The sequence below is a fragment of the Thunnus thynnus genome, chromosome 4 (assembly GCF_963924715.1).
Source record: "Thunnus thynnus chromosome 4, fThuThy2.1, whole genome shotgun sequence".
Lineage (NCBI taxonomy): Eukaryota > Metazoa > Chordata > Actinopteri > Scombriformes > Scombridae > Thunnus > Thunnus thynnus.
Genome location: NC_089520.1, coordinates 19,530,175 through 19,553,892, shown reverse-complemented (window position 1 = coordinate 19,553,892; position 23,718 = coordinate 19,530,175). Strand labels below are relative to the sequence as shown.

At 39.8% G+C, this 23,718-nt stretch overlaps 3 protein-coding genes across 3 annotated transcripts in view; 1 reads left to right on the top strand and 2 right to left on the bottom strand.

The window, feature by feature from the left end:
- The window catches only part of LOC137181511 (voltage-dependent calcium channel subunit alpha-2/delta-3-like), a 36,415-nt gene extending 34,367 nt beyond the window's left edge, over positions 1-2,048 (bottom strand). Inside the window, exon 1 of the mRNA XM_067587275.1 lies at positions 930-2,048. Within this exon, the coding sequence (XP_067443376.1) occupies positions 930-1,054 (125 nt within the window). The 5' untranslated portion in view covers positions 1,055-2,048. The remainder of the gene's footprint in view (positions 1-929) is intronic.
- A 3,264-nt stretch (positions 2,049-5,312) lies between these two features.
- LOC137181510 (parapinopsin-like) lies at positions 5,313-8,825 on the top strand. The gene is made up of 4 exons (XM_067587274.1): positions 5,313-5,860; positions 6,159-6,487; positions 7,190-7,432; positions 8,559-8,825. Exons 1-4 carry the CDS (start codon positions 5,530-5,532, stop codon positions 8,673-8,675), a joined length of 1,020 nt encoding a protein of 339 aa, XP_067443375.1. The 5' UTR covers positions 5,313-5,529; the 3' UTR covers positions 8,676-8,825.
- Positions 8,826-8,914: 89 nt separating this feature from the next.
- The window catches only part of cacna1da (calcium channel, voltage-dependent, L type, alpha 1D subunit, a), a 64,967-nt gene continuing 50,163 nt past the window's right edge, over positions 8,915-23,718 (bottom strand). Inside the window, exons 31-46 of the mRNA XM_067587273.1 lie at positions 22,595-22,723; positions 22,437-22,502; positions 22,247-22,338; positions 21,978-22,137; positions 21,402-21,529; positions 21,202-21,298; positions 20,979-21,081; positions 20,697-20,798; positions 18,883-19,016; positions 17,854-17,970; positions 17,025-17,413; positions 13,929-14,057; positions 13,644-13,783; positions 12,809-12,915; positions 12,340-12,657; positions 8,915-12,176 (exon numbers count right to left, since the gene is read on the bottom strand). Coding sequence (XP_067443374.1) covers positions 11,871-12,176; positions 12,340-12,657; positions 12,809-12,915; positions 13,644-13,783; positions 13,929-14,057; positions 17,025-17,413; positions 17,854-17,970; positions 18,883-19,016; positions 20,697-20,798; positions 20,979-21,081; positions 21,202-21,298; positions 21,402-21,529; positions 21,978-22,137; positions 22,247-22,338; positions 22,437-22,502; positions 22,595-22,723 — 2,517 coding nt within the window. The 3' untranslated portion in view covers positions 8,915-11,870. The remainder of the gene's footprint in view (positions 12,177-12,339; positions 12,658-12,808; positions 12,916-13,643; positions 13,784-13,928; positions 14,058-17,024; positions 17,414-17,853; positions 17,971-18,882; positions 19,017-20,696; positions 20,799-20,978; positions 21,082-21,201; positions 21,299-21,401; positions 21,530-21,977; positions 22,138-22,246; positions 22,339-22,436; positions 22,503-22,594; positions 22,724-23,718) is intronic.

Here is a 23,718-nt window from a genome sequence, read left to right as displayed (position 1 = left end):
TTAGTTTCCAAAATCTTATGGCTATGGATGTGTTATTGTGGCTTTAAAACTAAACTAAACCTAATATAATAATATATAATCCTGTCAAAACAGATTCCTCAAGTAAAAGGTTTTGCATTTCATCAAGTCGCCCAATTTGCTGCAAATGTAATATGACTTAAAAAGCAAAATGTGCTTCATTTTCAGTTAGCTGTTGCACAGAATAGAAATTTGGGAATCATTAGATTACACCTGTACAGGGCTGCAGGATTGTGATTTGAGCTGTAATAATTTCCAGTTTTAATAAAAATATGTAAAACTATTTCTGCTCTTAATCAATTTACCTTATTGAAAATTTGGTTTTTGAAAATGAAGATTAAGATGGCACCACTAAGAAAAGTTCTACCCCTCAAGTCCACGAGATATAAAAATGTCTTGTTTTAGGACCATATAGGTAGTGAAGCCAACCGTAACACTTATTGTTTCAAGTTATAGATTGAAAAGAAACAACAGAAAACTCTAGGCTGCTATTCTTCCATGTATGAATTTCTCCACCTCCTGTGATTTTTTTAAAAAAAATCCTGCTTATTTGCTAAAATCACATCTGTACTTGTGAGTTTCTTCCATCATCAGTTTATCCTCCAATAAATGCGGCCTGTGTGGTGGAGTACACAAAGAAATCTGTGGTTCAATTAAACTCACACAGTGGTCCTCACAAGAACCAAGAAAAACAAGAATCAACTTCATGTTCAGAAAATTTCCTACATAATCCCTAACCTTTCTTTAACTTTAACCTATTTAACGCGCTGTAAATTTATTTAAGAGTTTTATAAAAATAAAAAAAAACCCACATGCAGCTCGCTTATAAATGCAGCATTTCCTTCCTGTAAGAGATCAACATTTTGGTTATTTCCATGTGAAACAAAGTTGAGGAGCTGCCTCTCACTCACACTGACAGAGGGATCCCTTGCTGGGACCCCGCCACCTCCACCACATTCAAGCCGACGAAGATCCAGAGCAGAAGGAAGCTGGTGCTGCACATGTGCGAGAACAGGATCCTCCAGTTCCCCTGCATCTTCAACTCTTAGACAGATGTACAGTAAATCCAGTCCCAGCACCGAGTATAGCTACTTCTGGACCCCGGTGGACGTTCTCCTGCCGCGTTACTGTCAGCACGTACCCTACTGTATTTGATTGTATAGACTTCCCCCCTCAGAGAGAGAGAGAGGGAGGGAGGGAAGGAGAGAGAGCAACAGAAAGAAAGACGTGCAGACAGACCGAGCATCACCATCCAGCCTGCTTCTCCATCCTCTGCTCCTTCTGCCTTCCTCTGAAAAAGGTGGAGACAAGCACAGACCTTTGTCTCTGGGAGCGACTCGCCTGCTTGTTTGCAGCGAAGCCTGAGAGCTTCTGCAAAATATGATTACTGGACGCTGGACGGGCTTACAGAGCTTCATCTGCAAACCACTGAATACAGGTTTTCCTCTGCGATGCACCTCTCATTGATAGTGACTGAAAAGAGCATTGAACTGTTTCAAAGTTGTTGCATTTAACGCTGACGCTGCGTTATAGTGAAGAAGCTTGGTGTACTGCATTGTCTCCCTGCTCCACACACATTCATATCCAACATGTGAAAGCATGTTTTTAGTGTAACTGAAAGGTAATTATGTAGTGTAGGACATAATTACATCTGCAGAGCATTAGAAGACATAGAAGACGCGTTTAAGGGGAGATTCCTGGCTCTGTGGGCGATAATGAGACTGCAGACATTTGATGAAGGCTTGCGCACCGCCATTAGCACAATAAAAGAGAAAGAGAAAAAAACAAAACATGCATTTATCATGGGAGTCATTTGAGTTTGGGAAGATATGGGCATTTTCCAGACTGACTTCAGATAATGAATAATACAAAACAAGCAAAAACTGAGAGATATATGTCAATAAATGCGCACTGGAGCGATACCCTGTAATAATATCTCTAAACTTTGTGCATTTGTTTATAATAGTTTGGTGGTTGAAGTCAAATCAATTGACCACATTGATCAATGACGTCATGTCATTCACATCAGCAACTTTTCCGCCTCAGAGATTGTTTCAGGAGTTGAGGGGTTAGTGAAAGAGCAACTCCTCATAAATGAAGAAGTTTTCATAGCGCCATATTCATCGGTGCTCGCTATAAAACTAGACCAGAAGATGCTGCCATCGCCTCGTGCTCTAAGCGCTGATTAGGAAGCGATAATGATGTCATGGCAGTAAGAGGGTTGAGGCGCCACCCCCCCCCCCCCCCCCCCACCACCACCACCACCACCACAACAAGAGCCGTGTTTCGACTTGAGGCTTTTATTAGTTTAGTAATTGCATCGTACATCAAAGTTGCGAGGAGCCTGTACTGTCTGGGACGTGCCGATAAGGAGCCTGTTGGATGACGGACAATATCATCCAGTCTCTTGTCTGACCGGCCCCGCTCACTTTACCGGCTCCCCGAATGCTTTAATTAACTATCGACGGCAAATAAAAAGCACTTCTCTGTCATGAGACTGACGAAAGTTCTCCGGTTTGATTCGTTTAATGCAGACAGCCGGTGAGATTACTGGGGGTTTAAATCCTGCCGGAGTGTCTCAGTCTCTGCATCTGTGCACGCGGATACAAAACACACTTCTCCATTGGATTGAATTTCTTGTCATGACCTCCAACCACACACAGAGTGCAGATTCAGGTCAATTTAACACATCAGTAGGCCCATTTTGTTCAAATATAGTGAGATTCAGCTGATTAAAATAGTTTGATGCTCATTATCTTGCTGCATGATTATAGTGTTTTGTTGTAAAATGTAAAATATCACTTTGAGTGCAGTTAAGTGGATTCATGGGGCTTCCAAAGTCAGCACAACTGTAAAGTTGTTGCTGAAAAGTTTCAGAGGAAACTCTTGACTGAAAAATTGGCTTATTTTCCACTGTCCACATTATCACCTGATATAGCTTATAGAAACACTGAATCCTGTATCAAATCATACGAAACACAGATTTTTCTGATGTTGAGTCAATCTGAAGGTGCTCTCCATGGTGCTGAATTTGGTTTCAATCCTCAAGATCCACTTGCCATCTTTTTCAGGAGATTAAAAACAAAGGTAGTTCAGAAAAACTCTGGAAAAAGCTTGAAACTCCTGGAAAAAAGGCCAGTAAGTGTACATTTAGCTTGGATTGCTGCTATGTCGAAGGCCAACAATCAACATCCACGCTTTTCATGTTAAGGGATTTTTTTGTAAAAAGATAAGTAAGGCTTCTGAGGACACTGACAGTGGTAAATGTATATGGGCTTCAGTTTTCATTGTTCCAAGTGATTTGTCATTTCAAGTGATCATAATTAAGGGCATTGTACCAGACATGAAGGTGTATAATCAGAATCAGACTGCTGTTGCTCCCACTTGAAATTTCAACCCAAACAGTTGTAATCTCTGTCTTGACTTGATTGGACATAAACCTCTTAAAAGGTTACACATCGGACACCTGTTGTCATGTTCTCTTGTTAAGTCACAGGGCTTAACCTCACCTCATGCCCTCAGCACCCGCGGATAATTCACTTCAGACCACCAACAACAGTCAACATTTCACTCATCCAGTGCTATATATAGAAGACTTTACCTCAGTTTACCAATATCTCTGGAGGTATCTGTAAAGCTTTTATATGTTTACATAACTGCTGTCAAGACTCAAACATTACACTGGTACCTCACTCTAACCTTCAAACATCATCTCATGTACTTGTCACAGTAACTTTTACACACTCATATTGTTTTTCTGAGCTCAGGTGGTAAGTACTGTATCATGTGTGTAACCCATTGTATTTGATAACAGACTTAATATAGCACATCGCAGTGATCCTCCTGAGTCCAGACAGCACATTAGTGTAGTTAAATAAAAGCTTAACCAGTTACTTCACCCTCTTGGGAATACCAGTGAGGTTAAATGGGATCTTGCTGCTGTCTTAAGCCGACCTACAGAAAACACTGTAGGAAAACAGTTTATACAATTTTGAATCTTTTCATTCACATGCAAAGCAGAAAGTTATATTATTGAAATTATAAAACTGCAGTGGATGGACAAAAAAATAAAAAACACCTCACAATAAATACCAATACAAACTTAGTGAAGCTCATTTAACATTTGTTCTTTTGCAAGACAATCAGAGGTTGTCAGAGGTTGATTCCACATGAACTATAGTAGATTACACTGTTGTTTAGCAAAAATCTCATTTAGTGACTTTAATGTTGTTAATGGCTGAATGATCTATTTCCAACTGTGTACTGGGTTTGATTCCTCATTTTAATCCCTGCTGTGCTCCCAAGCTGCATGATCAACTCAGATAAGGGATGTAGATGTTTACCTGATGTGTAAAAATACACCTGGATGGCTTCCTAAAATCACAAAATCAGAATAAAGTTGGTGAAGATGATGACGAACCCTTTAAGAAGTGTAAGTCTGAGGTGGAATGTAACAAAGTACATTTACTCAAGTACTGTTTTTGACACACTTGTGTATTTCCAAGAACTAAACCCACACACACTGATGCAAAGAATCTTGGTGTCACTAAAATGTGACAAACAAATAAATTCTGTAATTCCATGTTTTCCTTTTCCACATAAAAAACTAGAGAGATATCTATATTCTTTCTTACAATTATTGTTTTAGTAATGTTTCTTTTCCACATCTAACTATAATCCTAAAGATAAACATAAATAATTATGCCACTAAAAGTGCCACTGGAGGGAAATACCAGAATATGTGATTAAATGATTCTATGTCATCAATACAAAATGTCTTTACATGCTTTTGTACATGTGCTGGTTTGATCTCTTCATGTCGTGATTACTGTAACTCTCTTTATGAGTCAGTCAGTCATCCTTGTCTCACCTGCAGCATGTCCAAAATGCAGCAGCAAAGCTCCACACTGGTACCTAAGGAAAGAGTGCAAATGAGTGACAATTATTAACGTAACTGCAATATTTACCCTTTTATTTTAATTGTAATAGTGTAGATGTATTTCTAGTTTCTCTTTGTTCAACTGACTTAACTTGATAGTGATACTGATTAAACCTTTTCTGATCCCTGGTTTGTGTAAGGAGAGCAAGAGAGAAGAAAACAATGACATAGAAAGTGAGGGAAAGAACCAGAAAGAGATAATCATCCCTCATTGATAATTACTGTATGCTGTATGTTGTGACACACCACCTCTAAGCATTTTTAGAAAGCTAAACCAGCAGTCTCTTTATCCCTCTGTGCGGAGGGTGTAGTCATTATTTTTTGCACTTGCTTGGCAGATCCTGGTGAGGAGTGCTGTGGAAGTGCCTTTACAATCAAGTAAAAGGTGAGGGATCAAGGATCATCATCATTTGGAGGAATTACTCTTTGTTAAGTCCAGATCTGGAGGACTTATTTAGACTCAAGGCATCTAATCTCATCTGTCACATTCGAGTGGTGCAATATTGAACATCTAGAAGCTCCAGACAAGACAAGAACAGCCTGACTGACCACTTTTTAAAGTTTTTTCATCCATGCAACACTCAGATTTTTTCCCAAATGTTTCTTCTTACATGGGCCCGCAGAGGGAGCCTCCTCTGTCACGCACCGGCTTCATCATCCTCGCCATCATTATGGCCATTTTCACCGGTCCGGCCATCATACTCAACGCTACAGTGATTATGGTGTCCCTCATGTACAAGCAGCTGAGGAAACCGCTCAACTACGCTCTGGTGAACATGGCTGTGGCTGACCTGGGCACAGCGATGACCGGAGGGGTGCTTTCTGTGGTCAACAATGCCCAGGGGTACTTCTCTCTGGGAAGGACAGGCTGCGTGATGGAGGGCTTTGCAGTGTCCTTGTTTGGTGAGTGAAAAGAGCAACACAGCATACGTTAAGTTGGTTTTAAAACTGCACATTTTGTTACAGAGTTGTGGTACAATAGGTGCATCTTTTCTAATGTAAAATGAGATGTCTTCTGTTATTTTGTAATGTTAACAGTGAATGTTTTTACTTCAACAAGCTTCTTTTAGCATGACTCAATTAATCATTGTATTGACATTATTTTTAGTTTCCAAAGTACAATATTAATTAACATTTTATCAATATGCAGACACCCCACTGTTTCTCCTATATGACTTTGCTTTCCTTGACTTGTCCGCAGGCATCACATCTCTGTGCACAGTTGCTCTGATCGCAGTGGAGAGGATGTTTGTTGTATGTAAGCCGTTGGGGCTGACAACTTTCCAAAATAACCATGCGGTTGGAGGTATTGTCCTGTCCTGGCTGTGGTCCCTCACATGGAACTTACCGCCCCTGTTTGGCTGGGGTAGGTATGAGCTGGAGGGGGTCGGGACTTCCTGTGCACCTGACTGGCACAACCGAGACCCTCACAACGTCTCCTACATTCTGGCTTATTTTGCAGTATGCTTTGCCGTTCCTTTTGCCATTATCTTGGCATCCTACACAAAACTATTGTGGACATTACACCAGGTGAGTTTTTACATCTTTGGCTTTGTCACAGGCTGCATTAGAGTATGTGCTTTTATCTTGTAACACAGGTTCATCAGTTATTTTTCAGATTTTTAGTTTCTCATTTGTTCTGCGGCACATATTGTGAGAACTGGATTTCTTAGATTTTTATCTTTTTTTAATTTATTTGCACACCTATAGAAAGGCATAAATCCAGATAACAGAAATAAAACAAGATTTGACAGGTGGCTCAATGAAAAAACAATGAAGAAAAAAACCCAGCAACTGATAAATACTGCTGTGACCCTAAATGCAAAACAAAACAACATTTCAGGAAACAGATTGTTGTGTTTTCAGAAATGTGCAATTTCCCTTTGTTTAATAGTTACTGGTTTCCAACCTTTTTGGTTTGTGACTCCTTAAAATAACGCAATGCCAGCTTGTGACCCCTCTACACTGGTTGCAGATGTCAACCAGTTATGACCAACTCATGCAAAAAGTGATTTTTCCCCATCATAATTGACAATAATAATAAAAAAAAAGATCAAAGAGAAGTCTGATAAACAACATCATTTGGTGCAGCAGACGTCTTTTTCTTTACTATACTGTTGTCTTGACCCCTTAGATTTGCCTTGCAACCCTCCAGATGCCCAACTTAGAAACTGCTGTTTTTGGCCAGTGGGCTGTAGATATAGATATTTTCAATGACATTCTGTGTTACAGGTATCAAAGATGGCCTGTGTGGAGGGTGGTGCAGTAGCTAAAGGAGAGATGAAGGTGGCGTCTATGGTGATTCTTATGGTCCTAACGTTCCTGATCAGCTGGTTGCCTTATGCCGGTCTGGCCATGCTGGTGGTCTACGACCCTGATGTGGAGATTCACCCGCTGGTGGGCACAGTGCCTGTTTACTTGGCCAAGAGTAGCACTGTGTACAATCCCTTGATCTACATCTACCTCAACAAACAGGTACTGTAAAACCAGACACTGATTATACAGAGAAATAAATCAGCACATCAGCACCATCTGGTGGTCTTAAAAGACAGTTCAGTGTCTTGTCTTAGGAAGAGTAGTAGGGATAATAGTGACAATGTAACTGAGCACTCTGTTGTTATTGGATGGAAAGATATAATAAAAGTACATATTGGATAAAAGATACAACTATTCTTGTAAATTTCAAAACAAACTTTTCAAAGTCTTCGTCTACTATAAATTACTTTTTATTTATGTATATATTTATTTACTTATTTAATCATCTATAATCTTACAGCACAGCATAATATGGCTGCAACTGATGATTATTATATATTATCGATTAATCTATTCATTATTCTGTTGATTAATTGATTAGTCGTTTGGTCTATAAAATATCAGAAAATGGTTAAAAATGTCAATCACTGTTTTCCAAAGCCCAGGGAGATGCCCTCAAATTTATTGTTTTGTCCTGACCAACAGTCAACAACCCAAAGATATTCAGTTTACTGTCACAGAAGACTAAAGAAACAAGAAAATATTCACATTTGAGAAAGTGAATTTGATTAATTGATTGTCAAAGTAATTGGGGATTAATTTTGTGTCAATTGACTAATCGATTAACCGGCTTATTGCTGCAGCTCTACAGCATAACTAATTTTACATAATTAACATTATGTAAAGTTATGTAAAGTTGAGGCATTTCAAAAATTATGTCTATAAATTATAAAATATATAAACTGCTTTTTGATATATTAAGTAAACAGATTCTTTAATACTAACAAAAAACAAGAACGTGCATAAATTATTGTATAATGAAAAGTAGTTTGAGTCGCTGAAGAACCATAATAAGTTTATTTATTTACCTTTTAACTGTGTATTATAATATAATGTATAATTATAATAAAAATGTTTTTATATTATTGTTAAATATTAGTTTTTCACATGATTTGTAATGTTTCTATGCATAATAATGCACCTTCTATCTAACTACTGACCAGTGTTTGATTAGTGTTTGGACTTTTCATCACTTTTACAACATTTTCTTGGAAGTTGGATTCCACATCATCCACACTGAAACATGCTCAGTCTGATATTCTCTGTTTTATTTTGTTTTGTGTAGTTCCGTAAATATGCGGTGCCCTTCCTGCTGTGTGGCAAAGAGCCCTGGGTGGAGGACGACACATCAGAGAATGTAACCACCGTTGAGACTGCAGTAAACAAAGTGTCTCCCGCCTGAAATATACGCACGCCTACAACCAGCCATTAATAAGCTTTTTACTGACATGTGTATAACTCAGTTTACATATCCTGCTCCACAGTGACTACAGTGTTTGAATGTTTATGTTTTTTGTGAGATGTGTATGTATAACAGATATGACATTCTCTATAACTGTAGTAGTGACGAGACAATGTTGGTGAATGTGTCCAGTGCTTGCTCTCTAAAAAGTGTAAAATACAAATAAATGAGAACAGTAATTCAGCATAAGTTTATTCAATGATGATCAATAGAAAATAAAATATCAGTATCGATTCAAATAAAGTCAAGGCCAAAATAAAATGAAAAATACAAAAAAAATGTATTGATACAAAACCTAGAGGGTTATAGTAAAGCATCTGCTACTAAGAGAAATTATGTTTACTGAATAAAAACATTGAGGAGCAAATATCAAGACTTTCAAGTAGAGAACATTACCATGGGTCTTTCCATACTTTTGTACATATTTTACATTATCTTCTATTTTAATACAGCTTTCAGAACATTAATAGTTGTAATAGTAATTATAATCATAACAATATGAAGGAAACTAATAGAAACGTTCAAATCAATATGTGTTTCTCTGTAAACTGGTACTTTAACCATTTTATTTTTTTCCCTACCCGCGAACAGAGGAACAGTGCACCTTGAAAATATTTTTTAATACTCTTTCATTCCCAGCATTGTAAGGTGAGGTGTAAATGACAAATATAGATTCCACTAAACCATACACACAGTCACAAAAAGTACAAAATTGTCTCACCTTAATACACAAATCTGTTTAGAAAAAGGAGAAACAAAAGCACTATACAGTTACTTGTGCAAAGACAAACAGCTATGTGCTAATATTTAAATACCATTGGTATAGACTGAACCAAATCATTATTTTCTTTTTTTCAGGAATCCCTGACATGAGGTAAAAGTAAGTTCTTTTTATCTTTAGTTTCACACAACTTTAAAAGTGTTTACAAAATAATGCATATCTTCAGTTCATCAGTACTGTAATTGCTACGAATAGTACAATGTGCCTGTTATGTGCATTGGTCCTTTTATATGACGTTCATCAACAAAAGGACTAGAACACATTTTTTTAACTCACAAACAATTCAAAGAGCCCTTTCAATGTGCACACAAAATGGAAAACCTACATTGTCATGACAGTATTCGGTTGAATTAGAGTACAGTACGCACTCGCCTACAAATCAAACACTCATGAACAACAGATCACATTAACCCTAAAATATCCTTGGTGCTAATTAAACTCTCCATGGTAATGCCTGAAAAAGCCCACTTTAGTGTATTTAGTCCAGTATCCTTATCGTGATAGATCAAAAAGTGATAAAACTTATGGGCTTCAGTTGCTTCTTTTTATGCATCCAGGGTTAGGTTTCCCTTCTAGTCTCATTAATTTATACGGAGGAAAAAAACACAAAATCCAGGTTCAAACCCTGTTTAATCTCTTTCAAAAACTCCACTGTGGGACACTGTGACAAACAGATACGTTGAGACAATGATATGTTGTCATCGTTGCCTAACGAGGTATACTGTATGCAGGAACCAGGCAGGCTGAGAGAGAAAGGGGCGGGGGGTTAGTATTGCTTAGCCTCTCTCCAGCATCCTGACACCAGGACACCCTCCACCTAGAACACACCTCGGACTGTTTCTGACCTTTGGATGTGTGCATGTGTCTCCTGCCACCACAGGCTCCGAGCCCTCACACACTACTACATGAAGGCTAAGATGTGATTGCGAAGATTTAGTACAAAGGTTTAATGGAATCACGCCATGAACAACAAAGAGTATGTCATGGAAAATCCCAGCACAAGCTATGAGAAATATTAATTTATCCCTGTTATTACCATCTATCCGTTTTCGTTCTTTCAGCAGCAAAAAGGCATTTCAGTAGGGGCTGACAAAACCTAGGTTTGACTTTGAAACTAACTAAAAAAGCAGCATTGTTAATGCACTATGCATTTTAAATTCTTGTGCATCCCCTGCACAAAATATGCAAACAAATGTGTTTGTCACATCTGTATAAAATTTCAGCACTGGATCCTTGAGGCTTGCCTTCTAAAAATGCTCCTGTAAAGGGGGCTTAACCTTATGCAACTGGTGTTGGTTTGATGAAGTAACATGTGTACTCCTATGCTAAGAAATCAAAGCCATTTGCATATCTTGTGCAGTAGTGTTGTCACACAAGCAGAATCTCTTAAAAATGCTGTTTTCATAGGCAAAATAAAGGGTGCATATTAGCAAAAAAATAAAAGGCAAATAAATATCAGAATATTGTACCTAATAAAATAATGCTAGTCTGCTTTTATAGCATAACAGGAGTAACAAGGGTCCATATTGCTGATCTTTTAAATGATACATAATTACAAAATATAGAATATCTCTTTACAAAGTTTCTTTTGTTATATAATACAATTTTACAGCATATCAACTATGAAATATTAATCAGGCTATTCTAAAATTTTAAATAACCTGCCTGCTAGTGCATTTATCACAAATGCTTTTGTCGCTTCAAAAGTACATATCTCAAGTTGAATGATGCTATAAGTAAGTAGGACAATTAGTTCCTGCATAATCTGGTTCAACTCTACTGGTGCTTCTTCACTTTTTGACTCAGCTGTAGCAATCATCACACGATCTGTTCTAACAACAAAGGGATCAAGTTATACTAACGACTACGGGGAGGAGATATGCCTTTCTATGCTTGCATTGAAAACTTGCATGATATGCCAAACCTTAATAAAGTGACTGAGGTAATGACATCGTACATCTGATTGTCATCACCCTTAGAGACCCGCCCTAAAGAGTATCTCACACCCTTGCCAACTGGTCCATCTCTCTCACTGGCATTCAATGTCCTTGTCTCTGATTGGCTGCAGGCTGAACCTGTATATCACCTCCAGGTCAAGGCCTTTGACAGGAGGGTGCGGTCAGTCCCTCTTTGCTCAGCAGGGATGGTAGCTGGCTCTGTGCTGTGACCTCCTTTGCTGGCAGGTGGAGAACAATTAAATGAACGGGACTAATGTGTCTCTCTTCTGTATGCCTTTTCTCTTCAATGTAAAAGGCACTTCTTTTGGTCAGAGCCAACAGATGCATTTCTTTTTTTAAAATTTTCGCTGATTGTAGTCTGACAAGGTTATAATTTGCAGATTTCTCCAGCCACTGCTATAAAGTCGTGATGCAAATCATCTCGTCTGCCAGGTCCTCCTCATATGGAGCTCTGGATTCTGTCTCCGGCTCCTCGTCACTGTAACTGGCTGCGGTGTCCTGCAGTTCATAGTCCCTTGGAGTCAGAATGGGGAACACGTTGACCCCGTTGACACCCGGAGCAATCCCTCCATTCAGCAGGTGGCTGGCTGCGCTCTCCATCTCATCTATTGTCATCTCACATGCATCTGCTATCTCGTGCTTTGTGGCAGCGACGAACTTGGGATCCTTGGCATATCTCCCAAGCCCTTCTGATATCAAAACCTGCTCGACAGAACGTGAGGGAAAAAAGTTAATGGTAATTTTCAGAATCTTGTTTTGCTTATCTTGCTTGTCACATTTCGTTTTGACCAAAGTCTGTGAGATTAAATTATCTGGTCAGGGACACAACTCCCCTCCCTACGTCCCCACCAACACTCAGACTCACCGCTTCCACTAAGCTGGTGGCGCTGCCTCTCTTCTGGTGGTACTGGTTATGGTACTCAGGTGGCACCTGCAGGTGGACCGGTGAGTACGTCCTCTGGGAGAACTCGGGGTCGTCTGTGTACCAGGAGCTCTTGCGCACAGACACTTGGCTGCTAGCAGCGCTCTCCCTGTGTGGGTGGTCCACACGGATGAGAGGAGTGTAGTATGGTGACTGGTCTTTACTGGCTGGGGTGGCAGGGGGAGTGGCCCAGGAGCGGGTGGAGCGGGTCGGGGAGAGGCGGTGGGCTCTGCTGGAGTCCAGGCCTGCTACAGCCATAACCTGACAGGTCAGGAGAGAGGCGTAAATACAAATTTACTGTAGTACAGTCAAATTGTGATACCCTATTACCACTACTTCTACAACACTACTGCCACTCTCTCATGTTAGTTTTTCATAGGAAATATAATTAGTTTGCCTGTGCCTGTATTACCTGGTGCTGCATAAGGTGCAGTGGTAGAGCAGTACGCTGATGTGGAAGCTCATCTTGGCTACTTTGTCTGCGCAGACACTCAAAGTTGAAAGATGGCCTCCTGTGACCTGAACAAGCCAGGTGTGGACCAGTGAGTGACCTCATGCAGCAAACTTTGACAGCATGCAACACTTTAACATTTCAAACACTCAATATAAAACTGGGTGATTGGTGAAGTGAAATGTGTTGGTATGTGTGCATTTAGTAGAGTAAGACTTTGAAAACAAAAAAACAGCTTTGTGATATTTTTTTTCCAGGACTGCATATGTAACACAATTCACAGATGGTTTATAGCTACCAGTGCTTGTAGACTTTTAATTGCCTTCAAAGGATAATTGATTGATTTAAAGCCCCTAAAAAGTTTAATTAGTATTTCTGTAAAACATTGTAAATGTCTGACTAAAAAAGCAGCAATCAAAGTTTTAAAAATCATCTTTAGGTCTCATTTATTAAGAGTGTAACATTTAAAAACCTTTGATTGGTGTACAGAAGTATGGATGTGGCATCACCTTTTCCCACCTGAGCCCCGCCCACATCAGGACAGAAATCTCTTTAATGTGAAATAATCAAAACTGCTCTAACTGAGGCAGAAAATTGTATTTTCATGTAGGATCCCATCACTCATGACCAGAGGCTTTTGGGAATATAAGTTTTCAAGGCCGTCTTGACAATATCACTTAAGAGCCTTCATGCTGTTAACAATGTACAATAAGCTACAAATATTAAATGTTATGTAGATATAAACAGTATTTATGGAAAACATATAACTCATGCAGCAGGAAAAGACAGGAGATACCTTGAGGTGTGGCAGGGAGCAACCGTCTCTTTGGTGACCTCCTTGAGTCGCGGTAGAGAGGCTGCTCATCATCGTCATAGTAACTGTCAGGGTGATGGTAACCTTTGGGAGTCTCATACTCTGTGTCACTGTTCTGATACCTGTCAGCACAGAGTAGTAAATATAGGACATGAGGTTTCTTGCAAAAGCCACAAGGAATATGTTTCCTGTTGTGAACAGAGCAGGGTACGATAACACATAAGATTGCTGACTAAAACTCAGAAAGGCAACCAAAAACGTTAATACCTGTCCCCTGACAGCATACTGTCGTCTTCATAAAACTCCTCCCCGCTGTAATACTCGCCAGAGAGGCGGTCTTCATCAAACTCCTCCTCCCTGCAGATGGTGGGGTGGCGTCCATCCCCTGCGTGGGACCTGATGAAACGTCAGGGCACAGGGGTCAGAGCGTGCACACACCGCTGCAGTTCAGGGGGATTACTGGAATAGGGCCATGCACTGCCATGCAGACGCTAGCCTCCAGGGGGCTGCGATGCAACTGAGCACCCTTATAGGTATTAACCAGTTACCACAGCCAAACCAAAAAAAAAAAAAAACAGGCAGATGTTTCGGGCTTAAAAGCATCACTCATCTAAACCTCTCGTCTACCTTGACATCCTTCCTTAGATTAATTAAAACGATCTCTGGTTTGGAATCATGGAGTGAATTGAGTGTAGGGCTGGGAAAATTTGGAGGCAAACAGAATTAGTGGTGACTAGTAGTGCAGTTTTTAGAAAAAGACATTCTCCTACACTTCCTTGTTTTCGAGCATCTGTGTCCTTCTTCAAAGCAAGCACTTTGACACATGCATAAAGCAGGGCCGCTCTCAGCGATATGCTGGCCACTCATATTCATGTTATTTCTCCTTTTACCTTAAAAGCACTGACACAACTGCATCATAACAGAGGTGGACAATAACCAGAGAAGTGAAGGGCCAGCATATTGCACGTAACACTGACTTAGCAAGGATGCAACCATTCACCGATCCAAAACCAAGTCAAAATGCAATAAATAAAGAAATAAGAAAAATAAAATCTTCTCTTTGGTGTTGAGACATACTGCTGGAGCCAAACCTAGAAAAACAACATACCTAACATAGGTCTCATAGTAGCGCCTTCTGTCCAAGAAAGCAGAGGGATGGTTGAGAGAAAGCATTTTGGTTAGGAAGGAGAAAGGGAGAGGGAGAGAACAGAGAGAAAAGGGCGGAGAAAGCGTGACATATATATCATACAGTATATGAAACATATACAGCATTCTCATATATATGTATGAAGAGGAGAGAGTGTGATGGCAGACGTTCACTCCAGTGTTGGTTGACAATTCCATTTTCTTTTCTTAAGATAAGAAACAAACAAAAAATAATTTCTCTTTTGTAAAGTGGCAGCAATGAAATTGTCCCCCAAACTTATTGGGTAGTAAAGAAAAACAGGCCCAATACTGGAGCGGCTGACTAAACAGAGCATGGGAAATCAGGAGATAAATGTACTATTGGTCACTTATGAAATTAACTGTCAGAATGAGAGTCGGCTTGTGATCCATTATGGAATGAAGGATTTACAATAAAGGTTTGTGAAAGAGGAAGGTTTGATAAGAAGCTGGATCCTGCCTGTGGGAAAAATACTTATGCAACAGATGATGTCCTCTTGTTGCAGAAAGCACAAAAAAACTAATACCAATATTTTATTTTAACCTAAGATAGCTGCGTAAAAAGACTCTCAGGTGAGGGAGCGAGACAAAATTCAAAATGTCTGCAATTGCAATTATGTACTGATGTTTCAGCCTTACACTTGAAGGGAAAATCTATAATCCATATCTAAACTCTTACACTTACTGTCAGATATTATAACTGTGTAATATTTTATTTATGCAAGGTATTCTGAGTTACCCCTTAACTGTACCCACAATCCATAAGTCTGTTTTATGTACTTCTGTTAAAAATAATAGGAAAACACAACAACTAGAGATGAACATAAATTAAAAATAATCATTTATTATCTCTCCATATATGTATCTTGACAAAATTCTCATATCTGAATGAACCAAATTTTACCAAAGTTTGTCATGGTGTGAGATCTTAAAGGACTAGTTCAACAATTTGGGAAATATGCTTATTTGCTTTCTTATATCTGCTTGTTAAATATGAAGCTACAGCCAAGAGACTGTTAGCTTAGCCTAGCATAAAGCCTGAAGTAGGGGGGACCACCTCAACTGGCTCTGTCCAAAGTCTTGTGCTGTGTCCAAAATCACAACTTACTCATTCACTGCTCCAATAGACACTCAATAGTTCAATCAATAGTGAGTGTCAGCTGTCAGCTGTATAGTCGCAAAACGGTAATTTTTACATTGAAACCTGACGCTTTGCATTGTGGGATTATTAGCAGAAAGTAGTATACATGCCATGGGCACTACTTTTTTTGTCCCATTGATGAATTTTTGAGGGCACTTAGTAGCGGATAAATTTACACACTAAATTCAGACACTCAAATAGAATGGCAGACAGCATATATAGTGCACTAAATAGTAAATACGGAGTGATTTCAGACACAGTCTTGGTGTTCCCACGAGGTTGCCAGTGTACGGAGTAAGTTAGTACAGATTAAAGATATGAGATATAACATGTTAATTAGTGCGGTTTAGAGGTGCTGGTAGGTGGATTTTATTACCTTTGGACAGAGCCAGGCAACCTGTTTCCCCCTGCTTCGAGTCTACGTACATGCTATGCTAAACTAACTGTCTCCTGGCTGTAGTTTCATATTGAACGATCAGATATGAGAGTGGTATCGATCTTCTCATCTAACTTTCAGCAAGAACGCAAATACACTTATTTCACAAAATGTGAGGTAAGAGGTAACTTTTTTTTCTTCAGAAAAGTTTTATTTTAACTTTGAGAACTTTGTGGTATTATTTGCAAAAAAAACGACAGGGATTTCTTCTTCTATTATTGCCTGCATTCAATTTTTGATCCCAGTCATTTATTAAATTAACTTTAACATGAATTTGTCATTACATCCCTAAAAAAGTGGTATCTCTGCCTGTTCTACAAAAACATATGCAAACTAATAGAAGAGTTTTGTTTTTAATGTTACAGTTAAAAAAAACTTCTGCAACAAAAATCTACTGTAGATAAGTTGTAAATATCTTGATGTGATTTGATTTTACATGTTTAGTTCAAGTGCTTTCAACATTTGGCAAGTTATGGGAACAAGAAAACACTGGGCTCAGAGACACAGGGTACACCGATGGCTGCTGAATGGAGCTTTAGGTGGGATTGTACATTTCAACAGGTATTTTAGCTGACAGACTTTTCTGCAGCAGAGCAAAAGCTGATGATCAGTGTGTTGGTACCTTTGACCCTGTGGGGTCCGGGGCTTGTCGTAGTCGTAGTAGGAGCTGCGAAGACCTGGGTAGCCATTGGGAGGTGCATGCTCATAGTAGCGATGGTGTCCTCCGTTGGGCAGACTGGACACGTTGGCATTGTTGAGGTTGATGTTGGTGGATTTGGGAGACTTCCCGTAGGAGTTGTGGTGGCGGTGGTGGTGATGGTGGTGGTGATGATGGTGGTTGGGGTGGGACATTGCATTGGCTCGAGACAGGCGTCCAACAGGCTGCTCCATATGAGCATAGTGAGGTGGCGGCTGCACCTGCAGAGGCCGCTGTGTAGCGTTGGTCTGGTGGCCGTTGGATCGTCGATGACCACCGTTCATGAGATGGTTACCAAACAGTCCGCCATTACGCTGTGAAGGAATGCTCAAAGTAAAACCACCAGGGCTTTCGTTGTTTACAATGCAGAACAAATGTACTATTGATGTTAAGTCTGGGAACTGATTTTCTTTTCAGAAACTATATGAGCAAAACATAAGTTCAGAAGCTGGTTTCATGGCATATGACATATGTGGGTAAATGGATGCACTCTTTGTAGTTTGTTGAAATTGAAATGGAGGAAAAACATATAAGAAGCCAAAATAAATAAAATGTACAAAAAAGCTACATACTGTAGCTGTAAAGATTAAAGATGCATCTACTACAGATTTAGCTGATTATTGTTTCTTGGAGTACATTCCTTTTTATAGAAAGCTCTTTCACATGGACATAACCATTGAGTTATTTCATTAAAAGCACAAAATGTAATTTTTTCCACAAACATTCCCCTGTCAGGTAAAATTAAATCAGTTACCCTATAAATTTCTTCGTCTTCCTCTGGTATAAAGTCTACTAGTTCGTCATCTTGCAGATCACATGATATCGCTCGGCGAATTTCGGGCCCAATATCATGCAGCGTGCGAAGACCAGCCTGTAACCATGACAATAAAGAGGCTAAGCGCTACGGCTGGGACCTTCATCTTACAACTCACATTACGTTATCTGACATCATACAGTCACAACCACACATACTGGGCATACACACACCTGTGCTGGAGTATGCAACACCTGACATTTACGGTACTGACAGACTGTGGGAGATGAGAACACACAGACAGACAAATGTGCTCTCCTGAATGCAACCTGCTGTGAATATTATTTTGCTGAAATGTCTTGTGTAGAATCCAGCTGTGCTTTCTCTCACATACGCTTCAGTGAGTGCAGTAAAAATCACTTTTCCTCCTTTCCTTTCCTTGGTAGGTGTACTTAACCAAAGTAGGATAATATACATTAAGATTTTATTATGAATAAACTAAAAGCTGGTTGCTGGCATGTTTACTGTCTGACAATGATATATGGTGACAGATTGAAGCCATATATCGTACAATATAAGGTAACAGAAATGGCAACAAGCTTTGCATGGGAAGTTCATGAGTCGATGAGTGAATTGTGATATTGTGATGCACAGAAAACACATGAAATTATGGCTGGAGACAATGACACACGCTTAACATCAACGTCTGTGATATTTAAAGACACAGAGACACACACTGATAACACAAATAACAGTAACAGATTCATACTGTACACCAAGATCATGAACGTCCTGCTGGATCATAAACCATAACATTAGCACACTTGATGATATTTTAATGAAATGCACAAAGACACATTTTACAAACTTGACTTAACAAAATTACAATGCTCATAAATCCATGTTTTCACACAATTTTCAACAATCTTTCTTGCTTCTTTCATACATAACACACACACACACACACACACACACACACACACACACACACACACAGTCAGAGTCGCACTCAAACGCTGTGAGACTCACCTGTAGAGCAATGGCTGTGTTGTTCTGGGAGGGATGTGCACCCACCAGGCCTTCCTCTTTACGTTTCTTGAATTTCCTAAAGTAGTCCTGTATCAGGAAGGTGGCATAGAACTTCCCCACGGTTACCTCATCATCTGAGTGAACAGACCACACAAATGCTTCCTGTGTCAGCAGGTCACTACACACAGCACCATGGAGGGGGAGAGAGAGAGAGACTCTTCTCCTCCCTCTTTCATTTTCCTTCAAACTGTGGCTCCATCGCCTCAGGACTGCAGACAAGTGAGGCACTCTTCAACCCCAACCAATCAAACAATTTAAATTATATACATCCATCTTGATGGTGTATATACTGTACCTCAATGTGCACCATGTGAGATCCTTCGCTGTATTTCAAAAAGAACAAAAAAAACAAATATATGCTACGATGTCTTTACTTTGTGTTTGTGTATCTATGTATCTGAAGAGCTTTTAATGATCCATGTGGGATCTTCTACATTATATGTTTGATTTTAAATTGGATAAATTAATGTTCAAACACCTACAGTATTAATGTGAGTTTTTTATAGCAACGAGTTAAGTAATTTCTGTAATTTCTCTTCCCCAATGTTGGGCAATGAAGAGGTGAGAATCAGCACAATTAAGGTCCAGCAGACTTTAGAACATACAAGATGATTAAAACAATACCACTAATTTTCAATCTGTGCATTTAGTAGTAACATACACACTTCAAAATAGAAAGACTGTTCCATATTTGGATAATATTTATCTAAAGCAACTGTCATTAATTTACCTTTGAGAAACTTTTTTAAAAAATGCTCAAATAATTTTTGTTGCAGCAGAACCTAATTCTTACTTAAATGTCTAAAAAAGCCATTTACTAGACTACTTTAGCACATGCAAGCAAGCAGAACTACGCATCATATGTGTCAGTATGTTTGCGTGAATTTACCCGCTTATGTTCATGTATGTTTTTTGGTTTAAACGTGTGCTAGTCAGTGAACACTTAATTGAAACTGCGTATGGGTGTGATCTTGCATGTATTTTGGCCGATTGGATATTTTCTTTTTTTTTTTTTTTTTTTTGGAAGAGTGTATGCAACAGTGTGTGAGAATCATTCTGAAGCAGGGGTCTGAATCACTTTGAACAAGCACGCTGGGGAGAGAGATCGGAGACAGAGGCAACACTAGTTCCATGCCACCACCCTAAAACAGAACTGCTTCAGAATATTCTGAAGTGCTTCAGAGTTTTGGATACAGAGATATAAAAAATGTGAGGAGAATAAGCTGTGGAAGCTCAAGCAGTGAGAAAAGGACAGAGATTAAGACAACAGAGATAAAGAAGGAGACAGTGAGAGACAGACAGTTAAAGAGAGAGAGAGAGAGATTAGTGAGAAAGACAAAGCATGCACTTGCACAATGGTCTAAAAGGCCATGCAAGCCCAAAGCCCAGCAGACAGTCATTGGCCTCCATCAGCATCCAGGGCAGGAGGGAGGAGCGTGGATCAAACACACACGGATAAGAGACACACTGCTGAGGGGGCAACCAGGAGAACATGAGCAGAGCAGAAACAGCACGATACAGCTTTACTTGTGTGTGAGAATCTGACTGGGTGTGTGTTTTATTTTAAGGACATTGAAGGAAAGACCAGTTTTGAGCTTCATGTAATCTTATGGAAATAGCATGTGGGCAGCATATGGTGTCTATGTGTGATTCTCTGTGCAGGCTGCTTTATCTTGGTTTGTGTGTCAAACTATAACAGAAAGTTTAAGAGGTGTATGTGATTTCATTGACAGACACTGGCCGATTCCACTAACCACCAGCAGGGGGCACCACTTGATCCAGCAGCTTCATGCTGGTTCTCTTCCAGATTTTCTTGATGACAGCCCGCAGCTCTTCGTTGGCTTGCTCCAGATTACCTGCACCACAGGGAGACAAATGTCCCTTAGAAACGAGCACACCAGTTCACAGCCATTTTAAATCAACAAAAGCTTGTAATTACAGGTAACAGAGATCATTAAACTCAGGGACTATATGCTTTGGTATTGTATGTATTCTTAGAGCGGTGCAGTGTGATGTGATTTGTATTCAGTTTATACCTTCTGTTTTTATCTTCAAGGCTGTTCTCACCAGTGCAAACAGAGTGGCGTTAAACATGACTGTGCCGTCACTGTTCAGAGGCATGTTCATGGCTACTAGCCTCTGAAAGAAGAGAGCAGATACAAGACTTTAAAAATGTACAACAGGCCTGCTGAATGTAATTTAAAATGTAATTTAAAATGTAAAAGATGTAAATGAGATAATAGAAGAAGGACAGCAGACCTTGCAAGCCACTCTGTGAGGGCATAGTTTGCCGAACCCAAGAGGAGGCTGGATACGACGAAGAAGAGTTACAACATCCAGATGCTTAATTCTGCCCCTGTATGATAAAAAAAATAAGATGTTAACTGACAGAAACAAACGACTGAAAACCACTGAAACATGAATGTGATATGTGTTCAGATAGATAACAAAGCACATACTTGGCCTCTGGGTCGTATTCTGACCAAATTCTCTTGAATTCATCAAGGTGGTGTGGACCAAGAATGGACCAATCACGTGTCAGATAGTCAAAGTTGTCCATGATGACGGCCACAAACAAATTGATAATCTAGAAAGCACAACAAATTGTCTTGCATAATTCTTCTTAGTGTTGTGGTTTATTTTCATGTGTTTCTTCAGATGTGAAGAACTGTGTCATTGCATAAGATCGTATGACATCAAGCACCTTCATCATTAGACACTGTACATTTTAAGTTTTTTCAACTATAGGTCATGTAGGTAAAAATATATTTAAACCACAAACAAAAGTGTAAATATTGGCCTCAGGTTGGCATGTGCAAAGATGTAGACCAAACATTTAGCAATATGTGTTTCAAAGGTTGACATTATTTATACTTTAACCGTGGCAAACAACAGTTTTTCAAAGGTAGAAATATTTCGTAATGCCTTTCATGTTCTACTGATGATGTAATTAGAAAAAGCACAGTAGATAACACTTAGCACAATAAAGTAAATAACTAATGGTTGGCATAACACGGTTTAAATTGTGTTCGTACCAGGAAGGCGCAGAGCATGTAGAAGGTGATGAAGTAAATTATTGCAAATCCACTGCCACACGTCATCTCCTCCCCGGGGTTATAGTCGGACTCTGGGTCACACAGTTTCCCTGGCATACAGGCCAACATGATCTCTTGCCACGCCTCTCCAGTGGCACACCTGGGGAACAGACAGTTAGGACAAACACAAACCAATTACTCAACTATACAGACCCAGAAAAACACTCCATCAATTTCCTGATGACCTCTGACCCTGAAATCTCACTGACCTGAAGAGAAGCAGCACAGCCTGAGGGAAGGTCTGGAAGTTGTTGTTTCTGTTGATGTGTGTGCCATCCACCATTGCAATCTTTCCAAACACCTAAAGCAGAAATATTGCCCGTACGAATACAACTGTAACTGTACCAACTCAGTAAAGATTGAGAGGAAAAATAATTTCAGTCAAGTTTAGTTACCCACCTGCATGCCAATGACAGCGTAGATGAAGAACAGCATGGCTATCAGAAGGGCAACATACGGTAGAGCCTATAAGAGGGGTGAGAAAGTAGAAAAAGATTAACATGATAGACTTTGATACTTTCCTCGGTCACTGATTGAATAATTGTACAAAACCTCACCTGGAAGGATTTGATGAAAGTCCAAAGTAGGGTGCGAATGCCTTCCCCCCTGCTTAGGAGCTTGACCAGCCGCATGACTCGAAAAAGACGGAAAAAGGTGATGGAGATGCGAGCGCTGTCCTCGGTGTTCTGTGAAGAAACAGCCGAGAGTCAGAGGAAGGCACAGCAACAGTTAGTGTAGTGAACGCAGAGCCCCTGGCTGTGTTTCGCAGAATGATGAGGTCTGAACTCGGTACCAGATACATATGGGCTGAGAAAGCAGCACTGCACCTTTATATCACAGGAAATCATTAATTTCTTTTGAGCAAATATAGCTTTGAATTTGTTATTTTTGTCCAATTATTTTATCTAGCATATATATAGCTCTAGATTTGTACTTTGGATTAAAATATTGAAAATGATTGCAGTGTAGCTGCAGCTGATATGTTTCTGTTAGTCTGCGTCCAAAGCACTGTCAGGAGCCCTGTCACTGTACAGACCTACAAGGGGAGGAAGCAAGGAGGCAAGCATGCTGGAGAAAATCTTGCCATATTTGACAGGACACATCTGCACAAGCATGGCACCCTCAGTCCAGAGTCACTGCATGCGGAGTCACAGTGGGACCAACCCGAAAGGGTCGGCCAGGAGGTTTACAGGTCAGAGCTGGGTGACCTGATCCCAGGGGTCATCCATGGGTCACTACCACACGCAAGAATGGTGGCAGAGACCATGTACCAGTGTCAACAGTACAAACGTGAGGAGCAGCACAAAACCGCTCCCACCTAACAGGACACACAGCGTCACGTTTGAGTGACACCCTCGCCTTAGAAATAACTCCAAACATTTAAGGAAAATGTAAAGCAAAGTTTTTTGAGGATATATGCAAATGAATAAACAGAACAAAAAAGAGAAATCAAAAAAAAAAAGAATGGAAACCTTACCATGAGAACATAAATTGAAATAAGCAATAGATCATAGAAGGTGAAGAAGACAACAGAAAGATACCAAACAAAGAAATGCAAACATAAACATGGCATGGCCCTGACAGGAGGGAGGGGGGTTGGAGCATCTTACCCCCTGCTCATCCACCTGAGGAGCCTCCGTTGGCTTTAAAATCAAAGACCTGTATTAATGACTTGTACAGA

Bases quoted from the DNA above. Each gene is read 5' to 3' on its own strand.
- LOC137181510 (XM_067587274.1), top strand. From the start codon at position 5,530: ATGCAACACTCAGATTTTTTCCCAAATGTTTCTTCTTACATGGGCCCG. The intron at 5,861-6,158 runs GTGAGTGAAAAG...ACTTGTCCGCAG, and splicing joins CTTTGCAGTGTCCTTGTTTG to GCATCACATCTCTGTGCACA. The intron at 7,433-8,558 runs GTACTGTAAAAC...TGTTTTGTGTAG, and splicing joins ACATCTACCTCAACAAACAG to TTCCGTAAATATGCGGTGCC.